The sequence below is a fragment of the Orbilia oligospora genome (assembly GCF_000225545.1).
Source record: "Orbilia oligospora ATCC 24927 unplaced genomic scaffold scaffold00075, whole genome shotgun sequence".
Taxonomy (NCBI): domain Eukaryota; kingdom Fungi; phylum Ascomycota; class Orbiliomycetes; order Orbiliales; family Orbiliaceae; genus Orbilia; species Orbilia oligospora.
The window spans coordinates 29,120-55,006 of NW_011645632.1; the positions used below are offsets into that span (position 1 = coordinate 29,120).

Sequence of the window (25,887 nt, forward strand, 5' to 3'; positions counted from 1 at the left end):
CTAGCTTGCGGTGCCACTCGGCTGAAGTTTCTGTGATTGTCCATCTTAATGTTTAATTTCGCTGTCGGAAGCTCTAACTTTACAAGCAGCTCATATGATCGATCAACAATATCAAACGGCCAACATAACCTTGTTCCTGTAGATTTTCACTTTCACTATAGATTACTTCACTTCTAAAAATTGCATATAGCTACATACACTGAGATAAATTGAGGTGGCTGTCGAGAAATAGAAATGCACACAATTCCATCCTCGAGCCAAAGCCTTGGTTGAAATACTCGCGATACCTATTTCGAAATGCCGCCACGATTATTTAGCGCAAATTTCTATTAGCCCTCTCAGCCGGCGAGCTAATCAGTGGCAAATCTGCACGAGGTATAATATGGATATCCTAATGAGGTCACCGACGCGACGTTTCTTCGTTAGCCGTCGTAGACAATTCGCTAGAAGTCCCCTACGCCAGCTCAATGGGACTATTACTAGCTCGTTTCGAGAAACGCCTACATTCTCTAGGACAATTATAAAGCTGTGAAAAAGTATGGTTGCTTATCTAACTATAGGAAATATACATATTTCCAGGTATGGTCGCGGCTGGTAACGGGTCTCAATCTTGACATATAGCAGCTCCTCTGAATTCATATGCCAAGGCATCTAGCAAAAAGATTTGCTATGCCGTTCACCAATTGTATCCGCAGCCAAATCTGCACATGCCTCATGCATATACGCTTAAGTATACTGATTCGAGCATATATAGTGGATCCATGGACTCGATCCGAGGATACCGAACGCTTGCGACGCACAAAACCACGATCTCGCTCGCAATTGTGTCGGTTTGTTGCTCAAAACTTAAATTGGCCAGAAACTTGGAGGCCTTTCAGTTTGATTTATTGTACAATTGTATCATCGTTATCTCATAGAATCCGCACATTCACAAGAACTATTGCCGATTTCGGCTTACTCACGGCACTATCTGCCTAATTTTGCTGGAATTCCGAATTCGCGAGTATACGGATACATTCAATATATAAGCCACAACAGGGATTAGCCGAGGTACGCAACACTTCCTTGACCCATCTTGCATTTGCATTCTCCATGACGCAAGCGCTGTAACCTGACCTTATCTGTCTGTACACTTAAGTGTTTAACTATTATATAAGTTTATTAAAAAAAATCGGAAATTGAATTGATTGGCCCATACAAAAAAAATTTGCGGGGTAAAACCAACCCGGAATCAGTCTTCGGAGCTCAACCTTTGGGAAATTTTCAATTTCAGGCCTTCCTAGATACACTCTGAGTACGAAACAACTTGAAGATATACCCTGGATGTCGAAGTTCGCATGTATTCAATTGATTATTATTAAAACGTAACGTCTAACAAAAGTTGATTCATGCTGCTATAGTTCTATAGTGCAAATGCGATATCGCGATCCGTGGGCTAGCGGAGACGCTAATAGTCCCTCAACAGCCCTCTAGGGCCTTTGTAAATTCACTTTAATCATGTTCGATACTGAAATTGATATACTTGGGCCTAGAGTACTAATCTCAGTTTGTCCCCATAGTAAGGAACTGTAAAGCAGAGCTGAGAACTCTAGTCAACCCAGCCGGGCCCACAGATACCTATACTAATGTACTGCCTAAGCTATCAAGGGTTAGTATCAGCAACTTTTTCGATGATCAGTCCTCACTGGGGACCAAAGAGGGAGCGTGTCCTACCTAGACCAGGAAGAGGGAGGAGGTAAACTTCCGTAATCTTACTCTAGACCCTTCTTCGGGTATCTAGAAGCATTTTCGCATCTAGTAGTTAGTCGTATTCTCGTGGGGTTCGAGCACAGACCAGATGGAACCGATCCTAACCTATAGCTTTGTCTCGTAAACCAGACCCGGGAACCCACCTTCGCCTATAGCTATCTATGCCTATTTTTTTTTTTTTTTTGCGAAGTCTGGTTTGAGGCAATATGCCTATCCTATTAATACTCTTCACTCTCTCCGAGATATTCAACTCTTACCACTCAAACTCTCTATTTTCCGTATGTCATATAGATATAATATCAATATCTGTTATATCCCCCCGCTAGTACGAGGACAGCGAGGATTGCAAGAATCATTTTCTCATTCCTAAAACGTACCGTCCAAGCCAATAGATTATACCTTATAATATATTCATAGGACCGACAACATGTCAACTTTAAGCTTAATTTGGCGACAGAGTATTTCGAAGGTAACAAGATCTTCATTCCTCAGACAATCCGCGACTACTTCCATTTCGAGGTCCTATTCAAGCCTTTCCATAAATCATGAACAAAAACGGAATCAATCAACAGCTGCGTACGTTCTATTATTCGATTGTCTCGCCAAATAGTCCTCTTAACGGGGTTTAAACGCCCTTTCCCCAATACATGGCTAACATCGATTTTTGAAAGGGTATATAGGGCTATAACTACTTCTCCGGACCTCGTACCGTTCCCCAATACTCATACCCCAATGACGCCCTACGGATTCCCACTACCACCTATGCCAAATCAAGAACCTAGCTTGCCAATTTCGCTACATAACTTATCTTCCAGTCTTCATGCTCCAGATGTAAGAAATGGTCTTGACTATTCGTAAGTCCCTTTCTCCCCAGTTGAGCGGTCCAAGAAACTCTGTAAATCATGAGATTGGGATTACTTTGATTGACTTGAGTCCGCTGTCAGCTTAATTGGAATGACAGGAGGAGAAATAATCGTAGAGATGTTTCTCCGGCAGAATGTCAAACACGTTTGTAAGTACAACCATAAAACCTCCTTTGAATCTTGAGCTATCCCCAATACCTTTGTGTGTCTGAGTACAAGACCAAGTTATCCTTCGAAGTCTAACAGTCCATGGTAACTAATACTCGCTCAGTTAGCTTTCCTGGTGGTGCGGCTCTACCAGTTATCGACGCACTTTATGACCGCACAGAAATAGATGTCATTCTACCGAGACACGAGCAGTGTGCAGGCCACATTGCAGAAGGTTACTCTCGCGTCTCTGGAAAGCCCGGTGTAGTCGTCGTTACATCTGGTCCCGGGGCCACAAATATGATCACACCTTTGCAAGACGCCCTTAGCGATGGAATCCCTCTCGTTGTGATCTCTGGCCAAGCCCCCACCACAGCCGTTGGCACGGATTCCTTCCAAGAGGCAGACGTGGTAGGGATTAGTAAACCCTGTACTAAATGGAACTACATGGTGAAAAATGTTGCAGAGATTCCCCGTCGTATCAACGAAGCCTTCGAAATTGCAGTGTCAGGCAGGCCAGGGCCAGTTCTTATCGATATCCCGAAAGATATAGCAGCCTCTGTTCTCCGACAGCCAGTTAATACCAATACTATGATCCCTAATCTGAAAAAAATGGCTTTGCAAAGCGCAGCCCAGACGAGCCGCCCAGCGAATATCTCACCCCCCCGCAACGCGACGTCCCATAGCCAACAATTGAAGGCAGCAATCCAACGAAGTGCCGACCTCATCAATATTGCGAAGAGACCCATAATCTACGCCGGAAATGGGGTTCTATCTAAGCCGGAAGGGTCGACCTTATTAAGAAAACTAGCTGAGAAAGCCCAAATACCTGTGACAACGAGTTTACATGGTCTCGGATGTTTCGATGAGCATGACGAAAAGAGCCTTCGTATGCTCGGAATGCACGGAGCCGCGTACGCGAATTTAGCGATCCAGGAAGCAGATTGTATTATCGCTTTAGGGGCAAGGTTTGATGATAGAGTCACTGGAAATGTCGCAAGTATGTGGATCGTGCAATACAACCCTCACACAGACAGTTCGTAAAATCTAAGGACTGCGCAACTGCCAACACTTTGCCTGGCGTCTAGTGCAGTTGAGGCTAGTTCCAACACAGTCTCAACTCTAGACAGTCAAGCAAAGGTGCCAACACATAAACCCTCACCCAATCAGAATACAACACTTCTTGAATTGGAAGGATCGACAGGCCGAGTTGGGACCCTTTCCTATATTAGCAATAAAGAAACCAAACCCGTGAATGTTGAGACGGACTTGCGCTTGGCCATTTATAAAGCCAACATCTTGTCACAAAAAAATGTTTTGGATGAAAGTACTAACGCCACCTTACCAGAGTTCGCTCCAGCTGCCAAGAAAGCCGCTGCTCAAGGGAGAGGCGGTATCATTCATTTCGAGATACAACCAAAAAATATAAATAAGATTGTTCAAGCGACAGAGGCCGTTGAAGGAGATGTCTCAACGAACCTCAGATTGATACTACCATTAGTTCAGGATGTAGGATCCCGCCGCGCTTGGCTAGGGCGGATCAAGGAACTGAAGGAAAAATTCCCAATCAGCCATTTCAATCGTGCACCCGCAAGTGGACTTATAAGTCCTCAGCTTGTTGTCGAAGAGCTTTCCAGGCTCACAGATCCGTATAAAGATAAAGTGGTCATTACGACTGGAGTTGGACAACACCAAATGTGGGCAGCGCAACACTACAGATGGAGATATCCTCGAACTATGGTTACATCTGGCGGATTGGGAACTATGGGCTTCGGCTTACCCAGCGCTATTGGGGCAAAGTTAGCCCAACCAAACAAAATTGTGATCGATATTGACGGCGATGCCAGTTTCCAAATGACTCTGATGGAGCTCAAGACAGCAGCATTATATAATATAGGTGTCAAAATTATTATTATCAATAACGACGAACAGGGGATGGTGACACAGTGGCAATCGATGTTCTTCAAGGACAGATTCATGTGAGTTACCCGATTTTAGCGGCCGCAATCTATGGCTGATTTCCTAATCCCAAGGCTTGCCCACCATGGGAATCCCGATTTTGTGAAAGTGGCAGAAGGAATGGGCATCAAAGCGATTCGTGTATCGGCGCCACACGAACTCGAGAACGGACTAAAAACTATGCTGGAATATGACGGACCAATATTATTAGACGTTATTACAGATAGTAAAGTAGGGCTTTTCCCAATGGTCCCACCGGGAAAAGGCCTACATGAATGCGTCACATACGACGAGGAGGCTGAGAAAGGGCGCCGCACCTTGATGAAACTGAGGACAGGGTACTAGGCGAAACACTACTAATATACTAGGCGTGATTTTCTTGATTTTCTAAGAGCGTGTTCATTGTATATGCCCTTGTTTCAGAAGCTATTTGTACTTTATTTATGCGCGCTGTCCTCGCACGCGCGTTGACTTTGTTGTATTTTTAGCGTGAATGTATACATGTGTATCTCACAGTTTGGTTACGAGACTGGTGTATAATCCGAAGAAACTTTTAAGCTTGTTGGTGAACATATTTGATATTATAGAGCAAGTTTTTGGGGGTATGTTACGATTTCCCCCTAGCTAGGAATTAGCCATCCTCACCGCAAAACACTATACTGACGAATCGACCTATACTTGATCATCCCGCCGTAGCCTCATCTTACCCGCTGCATCAATAAAAGTATATGCCAAGCCAAGTGCTAAAGTATTTGTCGACCTATAACGGTTTAACCAAGTTGCACCGCCCGATTAGTCAACTATCGTGGAAACCATCAAGCTTTCTGTCTCCTAGGTTCGGAAGCCTAGAATTCCCCAGGTATATAAATGCAGGGACAACCTTGTTGCTTCCCAAAACGCCAATAATAACGATTCGCATCTGCAACGTCCCGTTAATAAATATTAAAATAGTATATTTATCAGCGAAAGAACCAATTTACGGTCCCCATATTGTATCAAAACATCTTGGGATTTCGCTACCAATATATAAGTCGTAGACTGTCCACGAAAGACATTGAAGTCGGCGGTTTTGAGAATATGAATATCTCTCGCATATACCCCAACTACTTACAACACAATGGCCACAATATCCCACACCCGGATCCCATCTACACCTCCCAATCGAGAGGCATTAGCCGAAGTTTCTGCCAGGTATCGGTCGAAATCTATCATACTTGACTCTAAGATCCAACGAACTACATTCTTTACTCGTTAGAGACAACTTATTATATCCATTGCTGTATTCCTAGTCCTTCTCGCAGGGACAGTCGGGATAATTGTTGGAATCTTCCGGCTCAAACAGCCCAACCATCATGATTGGCGGGAGGGGTATGCGGCTATTAAACGTACACCTATCACTCCCAATTCATTACCCATCGCCACCCCAAGAATCTAAGCTAAGAATTACCATTTATGGGACTGCGGGTATCAGGGCTCCTTTATGGGTTGTGAGCAGTGCCGCAGATCTGGAGCTTCAATCGATGTCGGCAAGTTTTTGACCCTTTGGATCAATTAGGCCTCGGCGTAGAGGCTTGATAAAATAGAACGACAAGATTAATCCTTTTACCGTATTCTAAAACGGGGGGGCTTTCTTCGTAACTTGAATCTGAGTGGAAGACGCTGAAAGTTGGCGTACCGTCGGCCATCGTCGGAGGTTCTTTTCAGCTTTGCATTGCGCGCATGCGGCTCAATATCTATTGCATTTTTCTTTCTTTCTAGTATTGCAAACCTAATACCAATGTGTAACATTTATGACGCCTGCGAACGAGACCAGGCCAATGGCGTTTAGAGTACTTCTAAATCTTTTGCATTTCTTAAATCTTAGCCTTAAACCCCCATATCACATCATAGTTCATGTAACGTATAAACCTGTTAAGATTTGAATTGAATATTTACAGTCGATTGTCCAGAGACATATTTCGCATTCTAAGGCTTAAGTTTTTGGAGATCACTGATACCCTCGGTTGCGACGCGTCATGGTTCGACTAGGTAGGAGTAGTCGAGGAGGCCAATCATATACGAAGAAAGGAGTCTCCGAAGTAGCCCCTACAAGCTTCTCCTTTCGCCATAATATTTCTACCGGGTTAGTGTGGCCTATGGTACTCCCGCACATATGCATGTAGCTCGCGAGACAACAGGGTACTAGTGGGGATTGATTAAGCGGTTCCATGGATCAGATATAAGCTAACAAACTGGCCTCGGCTCAGCTCGTATTTACGTTGACGCGTCCCCCCCAGAATATCCAATTTGGGGGCTGACATGAAGACTATGTAACATTTATGGTTCAATCAACTGATGTACATACTTTTGCTAGTATTTGACTGCGAGAAAATTGAGAACTCGGAATGCATATTTTATCAAGAGCAAGCCTTTTAACGTAATACATTGGAGGTGCGCGGACGAAAATATGTAAGGACGCCAATCACAAAGAAGAACCAAACCAATCAAGGGGTTCTTTTGAAATTTTGACACCCGCAGATATCACAGGAATATCACGGCCCTCTATTTCATCCAAATTTCGTCCACTCCAACCATTGGCCTTGCAGTTTTGTCAAGGCAATCAACTCGATCTTTTAACCAATCTTTTAACGCGACTGTACCGACATTTACACCGACATGACATTTGTCTTGCGACTCGATTGCTTTGGCTAGTGTAGCGGTTAAGTTCGAGGGTCCCGTGTATATATAGAAGCGCTCTGTCTCGGCTTTGAGACGGAGCGTTCCGTTCGGGAAATAAAATGAATGACAAGTGCTACACCTAAGCCCTTTGCTTTGCTAACACGCTCTTACTATGGAAATACCAAACAAGAGTTCTAGGGGGCAATACAGAGGACTGATTTGAATATCCGAAGCTGGTTACATTTTAACACAACCTGTTCTAAGGACGACTACTTATATATCTTTGGCTGAACGGGTCAAAACGATTCACTCAGCCGCCTCCATGCGTGTAGAGGAGCTTCAAAGATCTTAAGAAGCTGTAACCAGGCTCTGGCAGATTTCGGCGCCTCCTATGTTTTTTGCGCTCAACAAATAACTAAATATATAAGGCGCACATGTGAATTTGCAGCCCTAACTACCAGCTCGCTGTGAGGCCCGTGCGGATGCTATTTCATTCTCAAAACCACCACTATCTTATGACTATCTCCGCCAAGTGGAAAAAAAAGAGAACCAACCTGAAAGCGAACATCCGAAAGAAAGTGGGGCCGCGATATGCCCTACTAAAATTAACACTTTCGAGGCACATGTTCACAACTAATCCGGAAGAAGTCTAAACCGGCAATTAAGCTCAGAATGAAAAAAGCTCGGCCTTCTGGAATCCTTCGCCCAGGAGCTTAACCTCTTTATTACCTCATATAATCCTTCGTTATTACGAAGAAACATACGGATTATACGCGCCAATGCGCCAAGTTTAAGCTGATTATGCGAACCACCAGATCATATGTAGCAGCCACCCCGGTTAGCCCAAAGGATATTCCAAATATCCAAATCACAACCATGATGAATAAGACCCAGAGATATACATATGTACGTTCTCGGCCTGATTTGCTGGCAAAAATTGTGCAAATTTTTTATAGTCGTGCATATGCTTGGAAGACGTCTTAGTTTCGGGCCAACCCAACGTTAAGTTCTAGGGAATTGAGGCTCTAAAACTCTTATAAACTGAAGGCTTTGGGAATGGCGCATGCAGCCAAACGAATCACGAACCAACATTCAACCGTGTTCTAACCACGACGGTCGGTTTTGTGTGACCATGCCATGATAGGCCACTTTACCCCTGCAGAGAAATAGATGTACACCAAGAACCTGGTGTTTTCAGCACTTAAAGCGGGCATCCTGTCTTTAGCTCGTCCTCTTCAGCCGTACCACATCAACATCATGGCTTGCAAAGGAGCTCAGCCTAGAGCGAACGCCTCAAAAGCCCAACATGCTAAATACCCATTCGAAGCTGGAAGCTTGTGATATCAAACGCTTGGCAGGACAAACGGCATGTATAAAGTCCATGGCGCCCGCAGGCCAAGAGCATAGCCCTGGCTCTTGGGACTTCAGTTGTTTGCGAGTGGCAACCATTCAATTCATATCACCTTTGAATTTTGGATTTTTTGAGCCCTATAATCCGTACATTTTATATTTTTGCCTAAACGCCATTTCCATTCCACGGGCGCTACCATGTTGGTCTCGAGGCCACTACCATGTCAAATTTTGAGGGCGTGGAACATATGCAATCACACCATATGACTCTGAAGATCAAGGGTCCCAACTGAAAGCCTCGCTTCTCGTTATTGATTCCGGTGGCCTCGACCACGACTAAGACCAACATGCAGCTTGAACAAGATCTTCAGGGACAAGTTGTGCGCCTGAACCAAGGCTAGCTTAGCTGAATCTAAACCTTGCAACCCTCGGGCCCACGATGGGCCCTACTTAGTTCCACTGCAGAGCCGCGAGGTTGCGGTTCAAGCGCGCAAGGTATAAAGAGGGCCCGAAGTTCGACGGACGATTCGAAATTGATTCTTATATACTATCTACAAGTGTCCCCTCCTCTACCGGCTCCTTTCCACCCCAGCATCATATCCTACTGTTGAGCAATGCATCTGTTATCTCTTGCTACTTTACTGCCCCTTGTGGGTTTCTTCCTCCAGGCGTCAGCAGATCTACAGCTTCTCAATGCCAATAGCAAGCAAAGAAGCCCAAATAGTTATATCGTTGTCCTCAAACCCTCCACAAACCGGACTCAAGCTGAAGAACACACCCACCGAATCACTACTTACCACAGAGCACGAAGCCTCGATGAGCGCGCCGGAACCACCGGTATTGGTGGGTCATTCAATATTGACGGCACCGGCCCAGGCTTCAAAGGCTATAATGTTCACTGTGATGGCCGAACACTAAGAGAAATTCTTAGGTCGCCAGAGGTAAGAATTCTAGAATTCTAGAACGGTTTTCCATAACTCCGTGCTTATGTTCCTTCTACCCATGTATATGTTTGTCTAACGCAAATGCAACGGAACAGGTCCAATATGTTGAGGCAGATACCAAAACTAAATCCGATTTGATACAATCAGGCTCCACATGGGGTCTAGCCCGTATTTCATGGAGGCGCCTCCCAACGACCTACTCATACCGCTATGCAAGCGCTTGGAATGGTATAGGAATCACCGCCTACGTCGTCGACAGTGGTGTTCGAATCACTCATCAAGTAAGGCACTGCTAATCCACTCCCTTGTTTCCTACGATTTACTTAACGGTTGTGCGTACAACAGCAATTCGAAGGCCGAGCAAGATGGGGTTACAATGCCGTTCCGCGTAGCAGCAACACCGATAAGTTTGGTCACGGTACTCATGTCGCAGGAACCATTGCCGGAAAAACATACGGAGTCGCAAAAAAGGCAAAGATTGTAGCTGTCAAGGCACTTGATGATAAAGGAGACGGCTTCCACTCGTACACAATCGCTTGTTTGAATTGGAGTAAGTGATCAAGTGATTTCCACGAGTCTAGAAGACATGCAATGCAATGTGATAGGGCTAACGAAATAATGACAGTTGGGAGAAATGCCAAAGCCGGAAAGAGCGTTGTCAATCTATCACTCGGTGGCGAGAAATCGAAGGCTGTCAATGACGCCGTTGAAGCCCTCTATAAAAAAGGGATCGTCGTCGTCGTGTCAGCTGGCAACAAAAATGTGTGATAACTTTAGCGACCCCCTCCCTATCTACCATTCCAATCACTAACGACTTCAAATGTGTTAGAATTTTGCTTCACTATACTCTCCCGCTTCAGCCCCTAATGCTATTACTGTTGCAGCCAGTACCAGCGGGGACGAGAGAGCTAAATTCTCCAACTATGGCACTTCTGTTGATATTTTTGCGCCCGGTCAAAACGTCCTGAGTGCTTGGTATACATCCAATACAGCATTGAAGTACCGAGATGGAACTTCTATGGCTGCACCTCATGTCGCAGGTATAGCCGCCTACCTTTTGAGCAGCAAAGCTTCCTACCAGAGCCCACTCACTATCCGTAATCGGATCGTGACTCTCTCCCGCAAGGGGTATATTTCGAAAGCTGGGACAGGCACAGTAAACAGATTGGCTTGGAACGGCTACCTCAGTAACTAGTGGTTGAGCTCCGGAAACTCTCATCCTCGTACACTAATTATAAGATAATGACTACATAATGCTTCTTGTTATTCTTGCCTCTTGAATTAAAACGCGGTCCGGCTAAGACCTAATTGTTTTGAGCGAGGAAATCATTTCATTTAATACGCTTTTCCTCCTCCGAGTCGCCGCAGTATCCCCTGGGGCAACATACAGATTTCGACGATCCTTTTGTCGCTCTTATTAATATATTTCCGTTGGAGTTTAAAATTTTTGTTGGCGTTTACTAAATCATGCCGCTTATATCCATACAAATATAACTGTTAGTTCTCAACATTAGAAGTGATTTAAATTAGCCGAATAAACCTTTTACGGCTTAAGGGCCTAGTCGTTGTCCGAGGCCCTACCAAGGACTAAAATCGTGAATTCAAAAGCAAGCCATGAGCTCAAGTGGACCTGGATACTGCGGCTGAATTTCGGTGTTACATTCTGATTTAGGCTGCGTTGGCGCCAAGCTTCCCGCCATTCGCATTCGCGGTAGCTCCGTGTCCAGCGCCATCACGAGTTCTCCAAAACCAAAACCACCATCGTCACCACCACCACGAAAGTGCTTTACCTTGTCTCCGTATCTTAGCTCGTCTACGTCATAAAATAACATACCCAAGATGGCTGGCAGACCCGCTGCGCTCAACAAACGCCTAATCCAAGAACTCCACAAAACCCGACAAGAGGACAACCCGGCACTAACGTACCTCGCTCCTCCCGACGACAGCGACCTACACCACTGGCGTGCCGGGCTTCGGGGTACGCCCGATTCTCCTTACGAAGGCGGTGTATGGGATATCGATATTATCATCCCGGATAACTACCCTCTCGCGCCGCCGACTATCAAATTCATTACCAAGATATGCCATCCGAATATCAACATTAAGGTACGATAAGGCTGTATACCTATTACAGAATTGCTTTGAGCCACGGTGCTATTCAACCGTATCAGTTTCTAATCCAAGGCACATTATAGACCGGCGAAATCTGTCTTGATCTCCTGAAGTCCGAATGGTCTGCCGCGTATACGATTTCGTCAACCATGACCGCGATACAAACCCTGCTCACAAGTCCCGAGCCAAACAGTCCACTGAACGTAGATGCAGCGGCCTTGCTCAATGATGGAGATACGATGGGATATGAGAGTTTGGTCCGGTACTACGTCTGGCGATATGCAAGGAAGGAAACGGATTTGTGATTGGAGAGCTCCGGTTGGTTAATAGGTGTATGATAGTAGATTGCTTTGTTTTCAAAGGCTTGGATTAGCGGGTTTTATGTATCGACTTTAGCATACGTTTTGGAGTAATACCACTAGAATTACCTGAGATATCATGTCGAAGCTTCATGGTGATAGAGTCAATGTTTCGCTGTCGAGGGTGGTCAATCGTGGGAGACCACCTTAACTACAAGCTACCCTGTATACCCAAGCAGACAACGGATCAAGAGGCAAAATTAGAGTAACTACCTACTCGTACCTGGGTACCTATTACCATGCGAACCAGCTCACCATACTGATTTCGTAGGAGATTGGAAGTGGGACTAGGGTCTATCAATGTGTGTTGTCTGAGGTTAAAATTCGTGCCAAGATTTTGCTGAGTTTGGGACCAACCGCCATCCGACTCCATCGTCATAATCTTCCCAGCCGTCGACGCCCTTCAACTTTTCCGCCACAAGCAAGCCAGGCATCATCTCCACCATCATCCTCTTCCTAACCCCCCTCCCTGACCACCATCCTCACCAATAATAGCTTACCCCTTCCCCCCGGCCAAATGTTCGCCTGTCCGACCCGACGGGCTCTCCTCAGCTGCAGTTCCTATGCTCCCCCTACCAGCCGCCGTCTAATCTCGACGGCCACGGCGACTTCTATACAACAGCGACCCAGCCGGCGATACTCCTCCTCATCTTCATCTTCATCGAACTCCAAGCCATTTGGTCCAAATAACCGTGGCCTCGCATCCAAGACCGGTGCGTTCAGGAAACGAGAACGACAGTGTGAGAATGGACAGCAACAGCAACAACAAACAGCGCAAACTATTGCGCCGCCGATGCCGGCGAAGGTAGAGATCAAGTCGGAGCAGACATCAAAAGAACCTCGAAAGGTCGAGCAAAGCCCGCTGCCGTTCGTGGCTCGTACGGATCACCTCCGGGCTAAAGGTTAGAGAATGCCATAACATTCGTTCCTTCGTTTATCTGTTCTCGAGCGAGGCTTGTTAACTTGGGTCAATAACAGATATCCATGCATCTGCCTTCTTTGCCCTTCATCGACCCGTGTCGGTACGCTTCCCGGTTCCGGGTATCTATAATTCCAACTCCTTCCAGAAACTCTTCGACGCTTCGACTCCGTTGTCCAACATGGAGCTCCACAAGATTCAGCAGGAGGTCCAAGCTCGCCAGCCTACTATCAACGAGAATGACTCTACAAGCGATCAAGACTCCATCCTAAGCCCAGATGAAGTCCGAGCCTACGCCAGGAATGGCGCCCAAACAGAGCAAAAATCTTCGTCCTCGGAGCCACAAATCAAGATCTCTAGCTCCTTGTTATTTGAACAATACCTCCCTTTCAACCCACCACCACCTCCAGAGCCGATCTCTGAAGAAACCATCAAGACTGAAAAGGCCTCTTTCGAGAAGCTCAAGGGCATGCAAATCATCACATCTACCGAAGGCTCCGCAGACGGCCAACCTTACATCTTAGCATTCTTCCAGGGTCCCGAAAACCAAACCAATAGGGTTGGTAGAATAAGAAAAACAATGCGCAGCGAGGTTCCTACCATGCAAGCTCTCAGTGTAAAGAGACAGCGCAAGCTAAAGATGAAGAAGCACAAGTATAAGAAACTTATGAAGAGGACAAGAACCCTGAGACGAAGACTCGAGAAGCAGTAGTTGGCCTTTTTTATATATCTTCTTTTCATGTATATCTCACCTTGTCTTACTCCTTGTTCCGTTAATTCATGGCGTTCCTTGTTTCCTCTGATATCCTTCTTACCCCCCTTTCCACTCATCTCCATGATAAAAGGTTTGTATGAAACTCTATACCTATCACCGCCACCATCTCTTCCCCCGCACCGCGCAGCTATTTCCTGCGAAATGGAATCGACGAACGATTGAAGCAGTCTTTTTTTTCCCCCTCTCTTCTATCTCCTTGATCTACATTATTACTGTTCTCTGGTATATTTAACAGCTTTCATAATACAGGAAGCAGTCGTAGACTTATTTATCTATCAATTTCACATCTTTGTATTTCTAGTTTTTGGAATTTTTCTAGGGTACTTAAAGTAATATCATCTTTTGATATGGGAATCGCAAAGTCCTGTTCCATACCTACAAACGTCCTAGAATATAGTGGAAACGAAAGAACTACCCGAATCCAGTCCCGCAGCTAGGCTTTGAGGCCAGATTGCAAGCCCAGGGTAGTAGGAATTTTAATTAAAAAATGGGACTACTGTGTTTCGAGATTAGAACACATGTACAGTGTATCAGCCAGCACATGTAACTATCCGGTTTCCAAGGTTGACTGGGGAATCTAGATCCACAGGTTTGACTACAGGTACAGGGCCCTTTGCTCGCATTGTTCCTAGATCCAATGACTTCGGACGGTTGGTACCTGCCAATATTCGTATGCAGAGCGGATAATAAGCCCCAGCTAGTAAAAAACCATAGAATTAATTGACTATACCCTATACACTCTCCATGCATGATGGGGAATGTTAAGAATGGTAGCATTGATCCCCGCAAGACAATTCAAGAAGAACGCCCAACTTCCCAGGGTCTAGATGGTACCTACGATAAGGTATCATTCTGAATGAATATTCAAGATTCTTAATGAAAAGGCAGGGTATTTGTTAGAACCAGCCGGGTTTGTTCCACAATTGAATTTAAATCCAGACGCTAGTTCTGCCTTCTGAGCATTCGAAGAGCGACATTCGAAGCGTAGGTACAGAAGCTGAATTGGTCTTAGCCGACAATAAAAGGGCCCATAAGGCCTTTGAGTTCTCATCTTTTCGAGCATGAACCCATTCGAAGAGGAGAAGTTGGTTTCCCAAATTATATTTCAGCTTCAGAATCAACGCAGCTAGGTAGTAGACTCATAGACAGCGCCCAAATCTTAATAACTTTGAGAAACAAGAGAGCACAACCACCAACTTAGTAACTCGTAAGATAGCCAGTTGGCTGTGGCTTTCCAAAATACAACAGTCTAACCTCCTTCGTTGCGCATGGGTATATTTCCGGCCGGTTGGATAAACTACAGTCGGCTGGAACTCACTGATGTGGCCACTGCTGGGCGCCTCCCTCTTCGATTTCCATGACGCAGTGATGGACGAGGAGAGCACGACTAAACCGCTTCTGTCTATAAAATCGGCGTCGGAACCAATGGAAGACAGAGTTTGGTTCACGTCGCCTTGTTGATGCTATCAGCTGATTGTTTCAGGTGGCCAGGCCTGACCAAGTTAAGCTTCGGCCTTTCCCCAACAAACTATCGGAGCACCTGCGCGAAGAGATTCGATGCTCTTCCTGGTGTACTCTGTCAGCATTTACTTATATCGGGTACCAACAGCACCGGTTGATGAGGATTCTCAGGAGACGTAACTTCTGCAGCATGTGCAATATTAGTAGCTTCCCAACTTTTTTTCCCATTTGATTCGATTCTCAGTCCGATATCTGGAGACCCGATCGATCCCTTGCGAGCTGGATTGAATTAATTTGCGCCCAACAATTATCAGATCCCTGGAACGGGGTTGACGGTTACGTAGCTGCCCTGAACCGAACCGGACTGGCGACATTTAAGTATATCGCAGCTGCATTGCATTGCATCCGTTACTAGAATTCGACCTAGAATTTATATCAGTTCGACATTTCAGTCTGCAAAAATACGACTGGCCATCGGGAGATCACGTATCGCGGAATTTCTTTTGCATTGGCCAGATAAACTAACTCGGTATCAGCAGCTTCCAGCCAGCTGCCTACACCGGCCCCCTAAAGGTCATCCTCCAGACCTAATTTCTCCCAAAGCGGATACCAAAGTTACTCTTTTGCACCCCCAACCCGCGGACCCATCTTATCCAGGCACTCCAAATGGCTATGCTGCCCGCTAGCTTGTGAAGGTGAAGCTCCAAAGTCGATATCGCTGTCTCTTTTCGTCAACTCCGACAGCCGATAGATAGCAAAAAGGATGTATCAAAATGAGAGTGATCAGCCCGTCTGTCCCCCACCACTTTCATTTGCTTTCGTCATACCTTCTCCTGATAGCTCCTTCCTTCTACCCCCATAACTCACCCTCGAAGTCTGCTTCCTCTTCTTTTTCCTCCTCCCCCCCTCCAAGTCCTCTTCAGCCCTATGCGCCTCTAGCTTCAATACGGTCGTTACGCTCAGCTGCTGCAACTTTGAAGCGAAGACGTGGTAATAGCGCTACCACTCCAGTAACAACACTATCAACAAACCCTCGACGATCCGGATCCGCCTGTCGGAACTTGACGAAAAGGTCGTCCTCCAAACCCTTCGTCAGTAGGCGTAGCAGTAGTCCGCTTGCTATTGTCTCCGTCGACAAAAAGCAGCCGTTCCGTTTACATACGTGCAGTCGGCATCACTCGTATTCCACCTTATCCAGCGTCACTGGCCTAACTCAGGAACTCATTCGAATAACAGCATACCGACATTCATCGGCTACAAGTGCTAGAGCCATGTCTATGGGAATGGATCCACCCACAGGAGACCACCTCGTGGTCCTTGTTCATGGGTACGTAATAAATCTCCTTCCCTCGGGTTGAGCTGGACCTCCTTTGCTAACTCCGTTGCAGTCTCTGGGGAAATCCAACCCATATGGAATACCTCGCCGAATCCCTAAAGTCCCGCTACGACGACTCACAACTTATCGTTCACGTCGCGGCTAGGAACAGCGGTAATTATACCTACGATGGCATAGAACTTGGTGGCGAACGACTAGCAGCAGAAATCGAGGAGTTATTGGAGGATTTTGCGGAAAAAGGGGTTATCATCCGAAAATTCAGCATCGTGGGGTACTCCCTTGGCGGCCTTGTATCCCGATACGTTGTGGGTGTCCTGTACGCCAAGGGAATTTTCAACAAGATTACACCTGTGAACTTCACGACATTTGCTTCTCCGCACTTGGGTGTTCGAACTCCGAAGCTCGGTTGGCACCATCACATCTGGAACGTCGTAGGCGCACGTACACTCTCCGCCTCGGGACGACAGCTTTTCACAATTGATAGTTTCCGTAACACTACCCGCCCGTTGCTCTCAATCCTCGCCGATAAGGATTTGGCATTTTGGAAGGGCCTGGCTTCGTTCAAGAACAAAGCTCTCTACGCCAATATTATAAATGACCGATCTGTCACCTTCTTTACATCCGGTATTTCCAAATTCGACCCTTATGCCGACTTGGATATGGTAGAATACAAGTATCTCCCAGGATACGGCAATGTCTTAATAGATGACGAAGCCGGCGTAAATTTTAAACAGGCTGCTGGGTCGGACGACGAGGATCATGTGGAGCCTGCTGCCAGTGCAAGCATGATTCAGAAGAAAAGAAGTTGGGGAACCAGCATAGTCGGCTCAATTCGAGATTTCATACGAGATCTGCCATTCGTAGCGTTATATACTGTGCTAGTCCCCGTGGGGTTCTGCCTATTCCTAATGAATGCCGGTATCCAAACATACACTTCAAGCAAACGGATCCGGCTACACTCCCAGAGCCTCAAATACAACATCCCGCTAGCCGTAGCCGAAGAAGTCCAAGAAGCTATGGATGTAATGGTCGAAGGTCTAAACCACGCCCAGAAAGCTGACCATCTACCACCCCGCCTCGACGATGAAGAATCACTTAGCCCTCGTCAACAGCCTTCAATCTCCAAAGCATCGCCACCTTCCACACTTAGAAGTGACGCGTCAACCAGCGAAGACAATGAAAATATCACCGAGGGAAAACTCCGTCTAGAACCTACTCTCAGCATGCCCGAATTCCCCACGCTAGCACTAGCACAGCATCAATTCGAAATGATCGATTCGCTCGATGCGTTGGGGTTCAAAAAGTTCCCGGTCCATATTCAGAAGGTGAAGCATAGCCACGCTGCGATCATAGTCAGGAATCCAAAGAATGAAGGGTTTAGTGAAGGAAAGATGGTGGTGAAACACTGGCTAGATCGACAATTCGAGGTTTGAAAGCGAAGAGAGACGAGATGAGATGAGACAAACGAAAGAAAGGGCGAACATGCCTCGCGAGGCGGAGTTTTATTGGCCACGATACCCGTTGTTACTACTATTAACTGTTACTATTATTCACATACACCTTAATCCCCACATCCGACATGCATTATGGCCGGCGAGTTTGATTTTTCCTTTTTTGGGTTTTATAGATTACACATGCCCATCTTTTATTCCCCTCCTTTGTCCAAGGCGTCAGATTGTTTGGAGTTCATGGCCAGCGAGAGCGGTGGAAATCATCCCATCATTAAACATCTACACGTGTACCTCTACTATGAACATTGCATAATCACTTCCTCTCGGTACACCCGAGACTTACAATCGTTAGATTCCCATTTCCCTCATAGCATGAATACTATAGAAATAATAGATCATATACTCAATTGACAGATCCTTGAGGACTCGTAATCAAAACAACAAAGAGACCCCAGGGTCCCACTTGACAGGGCGGCAAAGCAAACCGAAAGAGCTTAAGAGACAGGGAAGGAACACTTTACAACAAAGTGTCGTGGAGGATTTAGTGTTGTGCCAGCTCCAATTGCGTACCTGAAAATTTAGGAGCCTCGTATACAACGAATAATTCGGCAAAGCACCAACTAGGCCTAGGGTGGAATGTGTGTGCATATGCACGAATCCAGGCACTGTATTCTATTTGCGGTGTGACCAAAATTCAGGTCGATAAAGGCGAAAACAGGGAAGGGGGAAAAAATTAGAGAGAACAGAAAGAGAGGGATAGAAAATTCGAAGCTTCGAGCTTGTGTAAGAAAAGATTGAGAATCGATTTCTCACGGCTATATAAATCTTCTATTCATGCCTCTCAAAATACTCACGAGTTTACGACCATAACCAAGAACGTCTTACAAACTTATATCATTTTTTTTCCATTGATTTCGTCAGTTAAAGTCCCTAAGTTTTATTCTATAGGCTTCGCCTGCGGTCTTTTTGAAAGCCTTTTATGATAATCCACGCCTAAGTTTCGGGTTATCGATCTATCCAGTGTGCCAGTAAGTAGCTTCGGTACTAGGCCCACCAGAGTATAAGCTACAAGCTTGTATAGTTTCGATAGTGAAACTTAGTTTATATATCTCCTAAGGTATCTTTTTACCAAACAAAATTAATCCGTGACGTCTAGTAAAGCTTAGCTAGTGTGTACCTATCGGTATACTAACATCTCTTCTGAGGCTAAAGTCTTAGTCATGGCTACCATCATGAGCCTCCCAAATGAAATCCTCCTAAACATCACGAATCGTTTAAGCTACGCCTCCTTCCGCTCACTGAGTATGACAAGCCGCTCATTTCGTTTCCTTCTTCCCCTCCCTCGGCGCAACTGCACAATCCACGACCTCCTCGAGATTGAAACCTGGACAGAATACCACCCCGCCAAAGACCGACAATTAGGGTCCCAACAACCCAATAAAGACGACTACTTCGCCTGCTCTTTGTGCCTCAAGATCAAAAGTTCCGACAACTTTTCGGACAGGATGATGAAAGGTAATAGAGGAAAATTTGCGAACGGGTCAGATATAGATAGCCATAGAAGATTCTGTATTCCTTGTGGGGTACAGAGGAACCTATATCCACCCGGTTTGAAGTTGTGGTACGGGGGAGGGAAAAGATGCTTTGGGTTCGTGTGTAAAGTTTGTCATAGGTTCGAAGGGGTTCAAGTTGGGGATTTTGAACATAAGAATAGGCTTATGAGTGAAGATCCGACCTGCCCTCTATGTTAGTCTCTGCCACGACGGGTCTTGGTTGTAGCTATATCTCCTAGGCTTTCGGGGCATGAGAACAGGGCTCGAAGATAGGTTTATACGCGTGCGATACAAATTGAATTCAATGGAACATAGACTTATATCCCGACAAAATGTCCTAAAACTATAATGAGCTGTGCTATTTCATTGAGCTTGAAACTGTGTACGAGACCATTTTAAATTAATAGAGGTGCATGAACATAGTTAACTGAATGTGAACAGACAGCTTTGACTAAACTTGAAGTGGCACCTAATCGGTTGGTGAGAATGGCATGAATGTAGCAATCCTAGCTCGGACAACCTTAACTTTGCTTTGAGATTATGAATTTGCTTTACGATTGTATTAATGAACTCTGCTTATGCCTCCACATAGACACTCTGAGCTAAGCCAGTTTAGTGTCGAGATTGGTAGACACTGGTCTCGTTGGTACCAGACAACACGAAGTACACTTCGAGTGGGTGGACACTGGTCTAGTCTGGGGCTGGTCTCGTAAGTACCTAACATCGAATTTCTAACAAAAACAACACATTTACTGCTAACCGACCTCAAGTCTTAGTTCAAGTCGACGTTAGGATCAGGAGTTTTCCTATTACTATAGAAAGGGGAAAAAACAAGAATCCGAGCCAAGATAAATGAGCTGTCAGATATCAATTCGTTGTCTCCAGATCCTTGAATACACAAAGGGTCTTTTTCTGGTTGACCACGGGACTCCGTACTTTCTGTGCCACACGCGTGCAGGGGAAGCTTGGGGACGAGGCTGAATACCTATTTCATGCATGATACAAGGCAGCAAGTGATTGGTAGAGCAGGAATGTAACAATTTGCCTAACACCCTGATGCCGATCGACTATATAAATATAGGGTGGGGTACAATTCATCTGATCCAGCACATCAGCCTTCTACCCAACGAACGCGAACTTAGGACAGCAAAGTTAACTTGAGCATATTCGAACAATAAGCGGAAAAATGCCGCGACGTCGGGCCAGTATTTCTAATTCAATCCAGATATCTACTTCATCACATCCTGCAAATATATCATCTATAAACCTGTTATGCACTGCCCTAAAGGAGAATGGCTCCACCTGCCCAGTAGCGATATCCCGGATTGATCAAAAATATTGCACCGATCATCGTAAAGAGTATCAAGGACTTTATGAGTCCTATAAGCAGCTTCACGGCGAATATGATGGTATCAACCTAGAAGCCCGGCCCAGAGGCGCCTTGGGAGGCCCCGAGTTGATGATTTGGAAGATGCGGATTTCGGAAAAGATCGAGAAAGGGGAAGAAGCTGCCCGACAAAGAAGTCAGGTTAATCGTCGATTTTTCAGCCAGGGCGCTCAAAGTCAAATCGATCGCAACCATGTTCGAGAGATTTTGAAACTCGAATTCGATGTCGGGGTTTGGAAGCGGAACCTAAAAGTATGGAACGACGAGGAGCAATTACTTCAAAGGGCCAGGAATGCTCAAAAGGCTGTAGATTCTGAAAGGGCTAGGATTTCTCAATTGCTGGAAGATGAGAGGCGCACCAGAATTGCTCGAGAGGCTAGAGACTACCAAATCGCCAGAGATACTCGACAAAAGATTAGTTTATCACTCAGCGATCTGCCCTACCCTACCTTAATGCTCGGTTTAGTAGGTATTGGAGAGCTATTACTCCTGCCCTTCTTATTCATTACAATACACTTCATCTACTCTTTCTTCAACCCTGCGGCCAGCGGACCAGGCGAGGCACCAAATCCAGGGGCAACCGAACTGCCTGGGAGTTCATCGCTAGAGGACCTTCTCAACTCCCCCGCTATTATTACTACTGTGGGCTATGCAACGACCATATTCTGGTGGAGCGAGGTAGCCGTTTTCGTTGCAGGGCTCCTTCTTGCCCTGATTTTCGTTTTACTAAAAACGGGTATCGACGAAGACAGAACAGCTATCTTCAACAAGATTAGATACGCTTGACGGCATAAATATCGTTGATGAACTAGTACTCGCCATTCTATTTCTGATTTTCCGTCATTTGTTATCCAATCTAAGATTTGAAATGGTGGTTCAGGTCTGTGTAACCCAAAGCATTTTCAGAGTTTCCTCCTTCAAGCAACTTTCTCAATGGAGCGTCATTATGTACACTAGCATATGCATACCTAAAACTGTTTTTTTTTTGTTTATCCTCTGAATTTCGGTCAATGGCGGCATCAAAGCAGAAACGCTTTTTATGTTTACATTTGATTTTGTATCAAAAACGAAAGATTACGTTACGTTGTTTCCCATCCACGCGTTGAGTAGGTCTCATATTATACTGCCGCAATAATACGGACTAACCAACATTGAAAATACCACAAGCTGTATTACCCAAGATAAACTGATAAAAGTCTGGTCCGTTTATCGATTCAACGTTATACTTCACGAGCGAACTTTCTCGGCTCTACCAGGTTCCGAGTCGACTTTATACCAGTAGCTTGTAGGGTTTACGCGCTGGCTTTTTGGCCGGTTCTCCCATTTAGAAAACAGTCGACTAGTCCGCCCTGTGAAATTTGCCTAATGAAAACTCGGGGTTAATTCATACATGGTGTTTGTGCAAAGGCCGGACTGCGCGCACGAGGTCGGGTTACTTGTCCAACGTTCTAGTTGTAGATATAGATGCAAACTATCGGTATGCTGGGGCTGAGAAAATTGAACGAAACTGCAAGGCCAGAGTACAATACCCATAAAATCTTGTCATGTGTACCAGGTGGGCTCTTCATGTGCGATTTGGCTTGGATTGACTCTTGGACCCAGCTCTATCTCTCAGCCTTATCCCTCATTGTATGCAACACTAATCTAGCCATCGAGCTTGGCCTGTTTAACTCATTTTTATCCTGGATCTTCCCTAGAGATCTCAGGTACATTTAGGATCTCATAGAACGTACTCGAAGGTACATCTATCTTGAATGGTTTTTACCACCTAGTGACACCAGCGCTTTTGTTATAAATTAAACCCCGCTTATTAAAATACTAAAATAATTCCTATATATGCAACCGGCAGCCCTAATCTTTCAAACAATTGCTCTGAACCATCCCGTCCGTTGGCTATCCGCTTCATAGGCGCCCCGTGTATCCGCTAACTACAAACGCTAAGCATTACGCAAAACAGGCGCCGACTTTTCCCGAGGCATCAGCAGAAGAGTGCATGATATTACGGAAATCTCAAACACGGGCAGAGAAGCAATGTGACGCAATAGAAAGCAAGGAAAGTGTTCAAAAGTCGAGACCACGCTAATTACAAATGATAAAGTGCCACAGTCAAGGTTAAGGGATCGGGTAAACAACCGGCGTTAGAGCTTCCCTACGAGTGTTGGTTTGATCAAGCCAAAATCAAGTCTTTCACTGTTTCAGTATAGTACTGAATATTTCTTGTACAACTGTCGATAAAAATCACTACTAAACAGTCGGGAATAAGTTGATCCCGACTCTCATGCGCGGGGTTGGAATTGTCTGCGTGCTTGCTTATCCATGACCTGAAACAAAACGGCAAGCCGAGGGGCGGCCTGGCAGATGACGGACGTATGCCGACACCCAAATATGTAGTTTCTCCCTCCCGTGATCTCGGAGAGCAAAGGCAAGCTACATAAAACCGTCTTCAGCACAGGGGGTTAGACTCGGCTTGTTGCTTAAGGATCTAGTTCGAAGAGGCGTTCTGGTTTTCTGTTTTCTTTTTGGGGACTATCGAAGCAAACATCTGCCATGGGCGTCAGACCCTAATACAACCACATAACGAAGCTCAAAAACGGCCATATGGGTATATGGCCACGATCAAGAAGAAAATTTCGGTAAGGAACAAATCTTCAGAGTAGAAACCTGAGAAAGCCACCCGTAAGTTTACCAGCTTAGTTCATCTCCAACTGTGGGATTCAAGACAATGCATGCTAGAGGCCGGAATTCAGAAGAGGGCTAGTCTACCTGGCGGGCCAGCGAGGCTGAGGCCTTAACTAGGGGACTATCAGAAATGGAAATACTGGCATCGATATAACGGGACCAACCGCCAACACGCCAGTGCCCTAGGGCTCGGATATGCAGGTTACCTTGAAACTCTCAAATAATTGCATCGATGAATCTATAAAGAGTCGGACTTTTTTCAGGAATTTTGCCACCGGTTCCAGCCCTTATGGTGGACTCCGGCCGGGTTGTTCTCCCTCAGAACAAGCAACCAATATGGCCAATCAGAGTTGTGCAAATTGATGTTATTCGAACGAACAAGATTTTATTCAATACCCATTTTAGGTCAACCTGTACTACGTAGTGTCGGGTACAAAATATTTCGGCTGCGTGGTCGTCCGTGGCATAGCATGGCAAGCAGCAAAGACTAATATCATCATAGGGGGCTCTTTCTAGTTCTGAAATTTTCATTACGAGTATGTTGGAGCAAAACGACAATTATCTATTTATATTGGGCTGTTTCCCTCAACCAAGCTTACAAGTTCCCTCTTCCACCTTTCTACCTATAAACCCTGCCCCTAAACCTAGGCCTACGGAACCACATTCAAAGTAGCCTCAACCTTTTTTCAAAATTTTCGATCAACCCTGGCTTTCAGAAGGCTGGTTTCCCCCTCTTATAGCTTATGGCCATAGCTCAAAATCTTTCCCTTCAAAAATTAGAAACCCGGCTTTTTACAAGTGAAACCCCAATCGCGATGTCCGAAGTTCTGATTATAGCGCTTGCTGTCCTGGAGTTGATCGATGTATCTCTCGACATCGCCCTGACGATTTCAGAGTTTCATCAGAATCGAAGACTTCAACGCGAGGGAAATTCAACTCTTCATCAAGGAGATCAAGTCGGGCTCCCATCGCGTATGTATAAACCAGTCTGGCCTTTTAATAAAGTGGTTTTTACTAATAAGATCCGATATTCAATAAATACAGGAACATTCTCGGAGCGAGTCTTATCCGGGCCTCCAAGACCCCGACTACTCATCAAACTCCTGTCTGCAGGCCGCTCAGCAGCCTTGGTGCTATATGATACCGCCCAAAAAATAATTCACAGTGCTCGAGCTTTCTTTGGGTCGTGATTCCCTTTGTGGGACCCGATGACCGTGTGGCGTATCAGTAAGTTCTTCTGATCTGCATTTAATACCTCTACTCTTAGAGTTGCGACGTTGACAAGCATTTACTTAGTTATCATGTATGACCCTATACATATATCATTACAGAGCCTAACTTTGCAAAATAAAAGAGAAGAAGGAGGAGGAGGAGGCATCATTACGTGCTGGATATTTAGGTGGTCACAAACGTTGGGTTTAAAGCTCTCAAACTCGCAACTCATGCTACTAATGCGTGCGTACTCGACCCCAACATGTTGGCATACGGATACACCACTCTGCCCTCAATAGACTGGAAGGAATCCAAACGATGGATATAGCCCCCCAAAATAACCAATCCCGCATTCATCTACGTCTGTGTTTCGACATGATATCTATACGCAAAGCGTCCAACACTTCCGCGGGAATTTAGTGCAGCCTAACATAACACAAAGGAATGTTGCAACGGCCCCGAGCCCCAGAGTTTGCCAAAGCACGTCTACTTAGTACTACTGAAGGCTATCCTCAGTAGCGGGAGTTTAGGGAAATGATACCTTGGTGGAAGGATAGCGTTTATGCTGAGCAACAAGCCGATATAGCCGCAGCACTTCAGCGCTAGACGGGACTCAGCTCGAGGAATGCTATATGCAATGGGATTTCAATGTAAGACTTACTGGTTTGCGAGACCAGCTTATTCTAGCGACCTGCTCTTTTTATCTCGAACTGAAGCCTTTAAAAATCGGGGGGATTCTAGAATTTAGATAGATTTGTTTTGAATTGTTATGTATTTAGCTGTCCAGTCGAATCCCATCTTAGAATATCTTTCTCAAATTCGGTTATCGAAGCCTCCATATATATCACTTCGACTCCTTGCTTCATACAATTATACATAAGCGAGCAAGATTTGAGCTCGGGGACCTTTGCTCAGCCTTGCGTCCCGATTTTCTAAAATTCCCGGAGGCAACGCTATATTCAAAACTATAGGC

At 45.5% G+C, this 25,887-nt stretch overlaps 6 protein-coding genes across 6 annotated transcripts; all 6 read left to right on the forward strand.

Annotated features, from left to right (window-relative positions):
* Window positions 1–2,481: 2,481 nt before the first annotated feature.
* Window positions 2,482–5,063, forward strand: AOL_s00075g7 (uncharacterized protein; the record flags this gene model as incomplete). Its single annotated transcript, XM_011122318.1, has 4 exons — window positions 2,482–2,603; window positions 2,888–3,759; window positions 4,108–4,738; window positions 4,793–5,063. 4 exons carry the CDS (start codon window positions 2,482–2,484, stop codon window positions 5,061–5,063), a joined length of 1,896 nt encoding a protein of 631 aa, XP_011120620.1.
* A 4,277-nt stretch (window positions 5,064–9,340) lies between these two features.
* On the forward strand, window positions 9,341–10,865 carry AOL_s00075g8 (uncharacterized protein; the record flags this gene model as incomplete). The annotated part of the gene is made up of 5 exons (XM_011122319.1): window positions 9,341–9,667; window positions 9,766–9,951; window positions 10,016–10,220; window positions 10,296–10,432; window positions 10,500–10,865. 5 exons carry the CDS (start codon window positions 9,341–9,343, stop codon window positions 10,863–10,865), a joined length of 1,221 nt encoding a protein of 406 aa, XP_011120621.1.
* Window positions 10,866–11,509: 644 nt separating this feature from the next.
* AOL_s00075g9 (uncharacterized protein) lies at window positions 11,510–12,087 on the forward strand (the record flags this gene model as incomplete). The annotated part of the gene is made up of 2 exons (XM_011122320.1): window positions 11,510–11,776; window positions 11,866–12,087. 2 exons carry the CDS (start codon window positions 11,510–11,512, stop codon window positions 12,085–12,087), a joined length of 489 nt encoding a protein of 162 aa, XP_011120622.1.
* A 571-nt stretch (window positions 12,088–12,658) lies between these two features.
* On the forward strand, window positions 12,659–13,772 carry AOL_s00075g10 (uncharacterized protein; the record flags this gene model as incomplete). The annotated part of the gene is made up of 2 exons (XM_011122321.1): window positions 12,659–13,043; window positions 13,120–13,772. 2 exons carry the CDS (start codon window positions 12,659–12,661, stop codon window positions 13,770–13,772), a joined length of 1,038 nt encoding a protein of 345 aa, XP_011120623.1.
* Window positions 13,773–16,069: 2,297 nt separating this feature from the next.
* AOL_s00075g11 (uncharacterized protein) lies at window positions 16,070–18,065 on the forward strand (the record flags this gene model as incomplete). The annotated part of the gene is made up of 2 exons (XM_011122322.1): window positions 16,070–16,623; window positions 16,685–18,065. 2 exons carry the CDS (start codon window positions 16,070–16,072, stop codon window positions 18,063–18,065), a joined length of 1,935 nt encoding a protein of 644 aa, XP_011120624.1.
* Window positions 18,066–20,822: 2,757 nt separating this feature from the next.
* On the forward strand, window positions 20,823–21,809 carry AOL_s00075g12 (uncharacterized protein; the record flags this gene model as incomplete). The annotated part of the gene is made up of 1 exon (XM_011122323.1): window positions 20,823–21,809. The coding sequence occupies one exon, from the start codon at window positions 20,823–20,825 to the stop codon at window positions 21,807–21,809; it is 987 nt and encodes a 328-aa protein (XP_011120625.1).
* Window positions 21,810–25,887: the final 4,078 nt, after the last annotated feature.